The following is an 8,833-nucleotide window of genomic DNA, read 5'->3' on the forward strand; positions in this document are numbered from 1 at the left end:
AGACTACAAATGTCTACCGCATACTGTATTACTAACTAGCCACTTTAACCCATTAGGGAGTGTGTGTTTGGCGAGTAAGATTAGCATCTATCACTATTAGCTATTTTGGCTGGTGATGAAAAAAATAAGTTAATTTAGAGGCCTGGGAGGAATCATTTTGGACGTTAGAGTGACAACACAGTGCCAATCCCACCACAGGCTGCACATTATTATTCCCACAACTCTACGTCAGGGGTTCCCAAACAAACTTCACCATCACACGGCCCCCTATATACCAGTAGATTACGGTGTCGTGCCAAAAAGCGACTCCCTGCCAGAAAACGAGTGACTTCATGGAATAACCCCCTGTAACTCTGGACTACAGAGGGTCAGCTGCATCAATTTCACCTGGCACCGCCCACTGTCACCCCAGAACTTTTGGTGAGGATTGCCCTATGCAAGTGTAACAGAGTTAGAAATGTAGTTGGTGAATTTCACTATAAATATTTGGTTCTCCTTATCATACGAGTTGCAGCCACCTGGTGGTGTATTCTTGCAGCTGCAGTAGGTCAGGTCTTTGCACACGAACTATGCTTCCTCCAGCCAGAAAGAGTTTACTTCGCTGGAGGTAAGTTCAGTGGTATAATGCTCCGTGTGTTTATCCATAAATGCAATATTATACATGTGTGCATACTAAGGTTTGCAATCAAAAATGTTGTTAAGAGTAGTACTGCTACATGATTATGAGATCGCAAATGATTTTGCATTAATATTGAAAAGGTATTTTGAAATGATAATTTCTGACCACGCTATGAACCTGCTAGTCAGTTCGCTGCTAGTCTGAACCACGCATTCTTTGTTATCCGTGGTCAGTAAGCTAACTGTATCTTTATCCTTTTGTGTACAGATATGAATGTACAACCGCAGCTGCATGATGTTGTTCGCATTTAATGTTTCACCAGGTAGGCTTTGTTTTGCTACTCGATGTCGTTCTCGTAATGTGTATTTACTCACCAATGGAATACTGTAATGGAATGTCCCGTTTAATGAGGGAATGTTATGGTAGAATGTTGTCCATGATAATATGTATGTAAAAGACAATGGCTCCATGTCTCGTGCTGACAATTCACTATACGATCACATACAGCAGAAAGAGTTTACTTCGCTGGAGATATGAATGTACAACCGCAGCTGCATGATGTTGTTCGCATTTAATGTTTCACCAGAATAAATGCGAGTTGGAGCCAACCTTTGTCGCCTTTCCTTGCCTTCGACCTGCCGCCGAATGCGGTCTGTTACACTGGTGCCGTGACGCCGCGAGACAGATCAGCTTGATGCAGATCCTTCCGAGGTGGTGCGTGGACTTCGTGGAGCACGGGATTGTCGGCCTGTGCGATCATTCCGGTCGAGGTTAGGTGTGGGACTACAGTCGCTCCATTTACTGTCACCTGTTCTGCTTTCTGAGCATAATATTTTTGTTGTTTTGATGATTTGACTTGCATTTTTTTGCATATATTTTTATTTGCCATCTCCTTTTTTTTTCTACTTATCTTGAAGACTGCTACTTGTATGATGGATAATATGAGTGACCCCAATGTTGAGTCAGAATTTAAATGCTTTCCTCTTGGGGAAGGTTTGGGTGCAGTGAGTAGACATCCACATGTGGGCCGGGTGGCCGGGATGGATATGGGTGCTTCGCCTGTGTTGCCTGCTGGGAATAGGGATTCGGGGCTGGGTACATACCTGGTGGGATCGCCTTTAGAGCAGAGGTCGCAGGGTGGGCCACACCATTCGACACCCAGCGGTGGTGATGTGACATTGCACCAGCTTTCTGATATGATAGCACAACTGGGCTCGCAGATAGGGGAATCTATTGCAGCTAAACTTACATCCAGTGGTGCTACGGGTGGGGTTGGCCTCACAAACACTGAGCGTACGGATGACACGCCACATTCTTCACACAATGCTACTGACACACAGGGTGGGGGCACACCTGTTAATGTAGTTGTGCGTACTGATAAGGAACCCATCATTTTCAGGGGTGATGGCACTGACAAATACACAGTCACTGAATGGATAGACCTGATGAAATCCTACTTAAAGAAACAGCAATGTGATGTCACTTCTCAGATAGAGGTTGTAATGGGGAGGTTGATGGGGAAAGCCAGAGATGTAGTCAAAATTGGCCTTAGAAGTAATCCCCCCGCTAATACATCGCCTGATGTTGTATACAGCATACTGACACAGTATTTTAGTCACACATCTTCATGCCTGCCCCTCCAAGACTTCTACTCTACTCTGCCCAGTCAGAGAGAGAGCCCTGTTGATTACTGGATCCGGCTCAATAAAGCGGCGGACGTCGCTGAAGAGGGCCTGAAGCGTCAGAGCAGACCCGCTGGGGATATGGGTGGAGAGATATCCAAAATGTTTGTGAAGCACTGCCCAGATTCAGAGTTTGCCTCTGTGTTCAAATGCAAGCAGATACATGAATGGACACCAGCAGAGATACAAGAGAGGGTCGATGAATACCAGAGGGAGCGGGTGTCTTCAGTGAAAGTGAATTTGCCAAAGACTAATGTGTCACCACTGACTTGCCATGAGGTACACACAGAGATTCACAATGCCTGTGATACAGACATATGCAGTGCTAACCCTCTCTCCCCCCCAGCTCTCTCTCTTGTGGGGGTGTCATCTCTCTCTCCCTCGTCTGCCTTGTATCAGGACCAGCAGCTGTCACTCTCTCCAGGGCCCCAGGCTCACCTTACATATACGCCCTTGGCCCAACTGCAGCCACCCCAGACACTCTCCTCATTGCCACAGTATCAGCGACCTCCCTTACCCCCTGCATTGCCAGCCACACCACTGCAGAGTCGACAGCCAGATAGCACTGTTATGCTCACAGAGATGATGTCTATGCTCAGGGAGCTGCTGGACAAAACACAGTCTGGAGATCGGAGGCCCGCTCCAAGCCGTGGTGGTGGTGGTGGGCGAGTACGTAACCGGAGTCAGCCTGCAATGAACTGTCGTGTCTGCAATGACGTAAGCCACACCACTGAGTCCCACTGCCGTTGGGATCACCTCTGCTTCACATGCTTCAGACCTGACCATACACAACGCACATGCCCCACTAGGCGCTCACCCCACAGCAACGTACAGGGAAACTAAATGACCTGTGCGTCGAGGGGGGCCGTATGGGTCATGAAGATAACTCCCATGTTAATGATGCTGCTGTTTTATACAGTGACAGTGTGACAGTGTGGCACGGCCAGTGGCTTTTGCCAGTAAGTCTCTCTCACGAGCCCAAAGGAAGTACCCCGCTCATCGCCTCGAATTTCTTGCATTGAAGTGGTCCATATGTGAAAAGTTCAGCCATTGGCTGAAGGGTCATACATTCACTGTTTGGACTGATAATAACCCCCTGACACACATTATGACCAAACCACGTCTTGACGCCTGCGAGCAGCGGTGGGTGGCGAAGTTGGCCGCTTACACGTTTGATATCAAATACATCCCTGGCCCAAAGAACACGGTAGCTGATGCACTGAGTCGTCCACCGTTTGCGGGTCCAGCTGTGGGTCAAAAGCTACTGCACCACCGCTACAGTGAACTTGTCTCAAGGGCAGTGCCTGTCTCCTCTGATTCTGTCCAAGAGGCCTTCAGGCAATCGAATGTCACACAAACAAACTTTGGCAGTGTTGGAGAGGCAGAGTCTTGTGCGTCTGAGCATACCAGAATACAGCCACTTTCCAGGGAGGAGGTCTCAGCCATCCTTGAGACACATGGGAGTCTATGGGAGTCCAGTGCCAGAGTGCGAGCCGTAAATGCCCTTCAGCAACTCCCACAGCTGGTTCCACCCGATGAAGAGCCCCTGCCTGCATTCTCAGAGAGAGAGCTGCGTGAGGGACAGTTGAGCGATCCCGTCCTGTCCAGGGTGTTGTATTTTGTGGAGCGTGGCCGACGCCCTTCCAGGAGAGAGAAGGCTCTGGAGTCTGTCATGGTGATCAGATACTTGAAGCACTGGGAGAAACTGACCACTCGTAATGGTGTGCTCTATAGAGTGTCCAAGGACCAAAAGTCGCACAGGAAGAGATTTCAGTTTGTTGTTCCAGAATCATTCCTTCCTGAGGTGCTGAAAGGCATTCACGACAATGCTGGTCATCAGGGGCAGTTCAGGAGCGTCAGCCTAGCTCGCCAAAGATTCTTCTGGCCCCATATAGACCAGGATGTGAAGGAGTACGCCCGCAAGTGCCCAAGGTGCGTCATCAGCAAGTCAGCTGATCCCGATGGAAGAGCGCCCCTCGAGAGTATAAAGACCTCTTCACCACTAGAAATAGTGTGCATTGACTTTTGGTCAGCCGAGGACTCGAACAATAAGTCTGTCGATGTGCTAGTAGTCACAGACCACTTCACCAGGCTAGCACAGGCCTTTCCATGTCGAGATCAGTCAGCCAAACAAGTGGCAAAGCAACTCTGGGAAAAGTACTTCTGCATCTTTGGATTTCCAGAGAGAATCCACTCAGACCAAGGCGCCTCATTTGAGAGCCAACTGATCAGTGAACTACTGAAGGTGGCCGGTGTGAGAAAGTCTCGGACCACGCCATACCACCCGATGGGCAATGGTAGCGTGGAGCGTTTCAACAGGACATTGGGCAACATGATACGTGCACTCTCGCCTGAGGCTAAGCAGAATTGGCCAAGACACCTTCAGACTCTCACCTTCATGTACAACTGTACAGTGCATGAGACCACAGGCTATGCCCCCTTTTTCCTCATGTATGGTAGAGTTCCGCGCCTGCCTGTTGATATCCTTTTCAAGAATGTCCTGTGTGATCCAGAAATCAGCAGTTACGATCACTATGTCGTGTCCCTGACCAAAGATCTTCAAGAGGCCATGGCTATCGCTCAGGAACATGTCAATAAGGAGCAATATCGTCAGGCTGAGCTTTACAATCGACGAGCAAAAGGGAAGCAGATTGCTGTTGGTGACAGAGTGCTGGTGTCAAACAAACGAGAGAGAGGGAAACGGAAGACGGCTGACCGATGGGAGTCCACGATTTACACGGTCGTAGACATCAACCCCTCTACACACACCTATCAGATTCAAGCTCCCGAGACAGGAGCAGTGAGAGTCGTGCACCGCAACCTACTGATGCCTGTAAACTTCTTGCCAATTGAAATGGATAGCACCTCTAGTTGCACTTTCGTGACATCCAGTGGGGCGGATTCCAGTGAAGCAGAAGGAGTGAGGTCCATGGCGGGAGACAACGCTGCTAGTATCAGGACTCAAGAGTGGGTTGACAACCTGACAACAGTGGATGTGGATGACCGTCCAGGTGACTGCCCTCCTGCAGAAGCCCCACCTGAGGATGTTCTGAGTATGAGTGAGTCTGGGCATATAGGCAACTTACATACAGACACACACACGGAAAGGAGTTTCACACACGGTTCCTTACACGGCTCTCCAACTGACACAGGGGACACACGCGCACACACTGGAGTCCACACTGATGACACTTGTAGTGTGCTCCCCACCTCTCCTGGGCCTAGCACCGTACACACAGTTAGGACTCGGGTAGGACGAATAGTGAAGCCAGTTAACCGTCTGTTATATCAGATGTCTAAGCAGGATGTTGTTAGTGATGTCAGTCAACTTCTTGAAAGCTTCTCTCAGTCCATGTTTCAGTTTTTGCACTAACATTACACCACACAGACACCCACATCTTCCTTTTATGTGGCATCCCAGTGATTTGGGGTTAGCGGGCGCGGTAATGAATTTATTGATTGTATGTGCGTAAGCATGGTCTGTGTGGGGTGTAGACGGCACCCTGCCTCTGGAGGTCGATAATGAGACCTCATCCTTTAAAGGATACTTGTGAGTCAGATATGTGACCATGTTATTTTTTTTTTTCTTTTCTTCTCTTCTCTCAACTGACGTCAATATTTTAGCGAAATTCAGTGGGGGTGGGTGTAACAGAGTTAGAAATGTAGTTGGTGAATTTCACTATAAATATTTGGTTCTCCTTATCATACGAGTTGCAGCCACCTGGTGGTGTATTCTTGCAGCTGCAGTAGGTCAGGTCTTTGCACACGAACTATGCTTCCTCCAGCCAGAAAGAGTTTACTTCGCTGGAGGTAAGTTCAGTGGTATAATGCTCCGTGTGTTTATCCATAAATGCAATATTATACATGTGTGCATACTAAGGTTTGCAATCAAAAATGTTGTTAAGAGTAGTACTGCTACATGATTATGAGATCGCAAATGATTTTGCATTAATATTGAAAAGGTATTTTGAAATGATAATTTCTGACCACGCTATGAACCTGCTAGTCAGTTCGCTGCTAGTCTGAACCACGCATTCTTTGTTATCCGTGGGCAGTCAGCTAACTGTATCTTTATCATTTTGTGTACAGATATGAATGTACAACCGCAGCTGCATGATGTTGTTCGCATTTAATGTTTCACCAGGTAGGCTTTGTTTTGCTACTCGATGTCGTTCTCGTAATGTGTATTTACTCACCAATGGAATACTGTAATGGAATGTCCCGTTTAATGAGGGAATGTTATGGTAGAATGTTGTCCATGATAATATGTATGTAAAAGACAATGGCTCCATGTCTCGTGCTGACAATTCACTATACGATCACATACAGCAGAAAGAGTTTACTTCGCTGGAGATATGAATGTACAACCGCAGCTGCATGATGTTGTTCGCATTTAATGTTTCACCAGAATAAATGCGAGTTGGAGCCAACCTTTGTCGCCTTTCCTTGCCTTCGACCTGCCGCCGAATGCGGTCTGTTACACCAGTGGTTCCCAACCTTTTTTCTTCAGGGACCCATGTTTTTACTATCGTAAGCTTTGGTGACCCAACCACGCGAGCGCCCGCACGAGACGGAGTCACAAGATGCCCTCTGTTTCCTGCAAAAACTAATTTTAGTTATTTTATTCCTCAATTCGTCTTTGGTCAAATATAGAATAAATGTTTAATGTAGCACTTACAATTTGTTGCTTCTATGCATTTATTAGTTAAATGCTTTGTCTTTTATTCAACATGGGCTATATATATTTAAAATGAAACCCCTTAAAATCAAGAGGGCTTCGCGACCCCCTGTGGATCTTTGGCGACCCATAAGGTGGGTACCGACCCATAGGTTGGGAACCACTGCCCTATGCAATCCTGATTTACACGGGGCAGTCATACTATAGCAACCGCTAAGTTACGAGGCGTTGCCAGAATGTGACTTCCCCCTGTACCGTCCCTGCCCTCTTACGTGCTTTTTATTTTATTTTCTGTGCCCTGTTTCACAACTCGATGGAGTTGGTGCATCCCAAAACCCACCAGCAGACATAATAAATACACTGTAAAGAAGAAAATAATAAAGTTGCAGTAGACCCGGCCATCAGAGATGCAACAGATTACTATAAAGCAATTCTTCATAGGAATATTAGCTTATTTTGGTTAAGTTCACTTAACTTTATATATTTATTGTAGGTCAGTGATTCTCAAAGTGTGGTCTGGGGACCACTGGTGTCCGCAACAGAGCTCAGGTGGTCCGCGAGGGGATTAATACTTTTCCAAGACAAGCTAGCAGTAGGCTATATTTGTGACATTATGTCAAAGCCATGCATAGCTGTCATATTTCCACCATAACAGTAAGTGATCTGCATCGAATTCAGCATTGTCAAATTAGCACCCGTCCACTGTTGATTCAGTTGACAGGTGGTCCGTGAACATTTTTGGGGAGGCAAAGTGGTCCTCGGCCTGAAAAGGTTTGAGGAACACTGTTGTAGGCCTGTCTAGTTCTACTTACGTTTGCTGTCAGCTGCCGTAGTTTCCAACCTCTTGGGGATGAGAGCAGTACTCCGACTCACTGTGGAAAGAAGTTGAAAGTTACACAGTCAGCGACATGCGTCTTGTCTAGTAGTTATCTGGGTAGAGCTATATGGCCCTTGTTAGTAAACGTACCACGTTATAATATAACGACACATACGACTAGAGCTACAAATAACACTACAAGGACCTTAGCGATGCCAGATCTTGCACATGACCATTTGAAGTTCTATGTTGTCATTCCTGGCAGAATTTAACAGTGTTCAACCACTAATAAGCGTTGGAGGTTTGAACAGATTTGCGGCTACCATTATTTGTATATTTAACTGATACAGAGCAGTAACACTTGAAGTAAGCGAATGATGGACAGAGGCTTGTTGTAGCTCCACAGCTACTAGCATGTTGCTAGCGAGCTAGCCGGATAGAATAGACGGAAAGGTCAACGGCTTCGGTGTTTTACAAAGACAAAGTAGGCACTTGCACCACAATGAAGTTCTGCTCAAAGTAGAATATACTCCAAACAGTTTTACAGTTATTGATCGAGTGCATTGAGCCGGGAGGTTACTCACGATTTAGAGTCCTATTTACCCCTCCGCGGACAAGTCTAACCAAGGAGGCCGCCATGTTGGAAAACAAATTGAGCTTTGCTGGTGACGTCACATGATGGTTACATGTGCTGTCCAGAGCCATCTAATAACAGAGTTGCGCAAACCGGGGACCAGGAAGTCGGTTGGTGATGTGATTCGCGTAGATTAAAATGTTTCTTAACAGTAAACTTCTGTTCGTTGGAAACTAACACAGAACCATCACATACCAAACAAAGATGAAGTACAAACAAATTACATTACCTTTACCACATTTTCTGTGTTCTACGGCCACCTCCTGGAACTAAGTAACTTCTAATAGAACTAAAGTCAATGGGGATTTCCATGTTAACGCTCCATGTGGCTCCATGAGAGCCGCCATTGCTGTGGAAAGATTGGTCCATAGAGGTCTATGGGAGTGGCGTAACTCTGATATTA

The 8,833-nt window shown here is 46.7% G+C and overlaps 1 protein-coding gene across 2 annotated transcripts in view; it reads right to left on the reverse strand.

Moving 5' to 3' along the window:
- The window catches only part of ndufs3 (NADH:ubiquinone oxidoreductase core subunit S3), a 23,064-nt gene extending 14,582 nt beyond the window's left edge, over positions 1 to 8,482 (reverse strand). For both annotated transcript variants that reach the window (XM_063192916.1, XM_063192915.1), the window contains exons 1-2: positions 8,381 to 8,482; positions 7,792 to 7,851 (exon numbers count right to left, since the gene is read on the reverse strand). In XM_063192916.1, coding sequence (XP_063048986.1) covers positions 7,792 to 7,851; positions 8,381 to 8,435 — 115 coding nt within the window. In that variant the 5' untranslated portion in view covers positions 8,436 to 8,482. The remainder of the gene's footprint in view (positions 1 to 7,791; positions 7,852 to 8,380) is intronic.
- Positions 8,483 to 8,833: the final 351 nt, after the last annotated feature.

This window comes from Engraulis encrasicolus, unplaced genomic scaffold (genome assembly GCF_034702125.1).
Source record: "Engraulis encrasicolus isolate BLACKSEA-1 unplaced genomic scaffold, IST_EnEncr_1.0 scaffold_26_np1212, whole genome shotgun sequence".
NCBI lineage: Eukaryota > Metazoa > Chordata > Actinopteri > Clupeiformes > Engraulidae > Engraulis > Engraulis encrasicolus.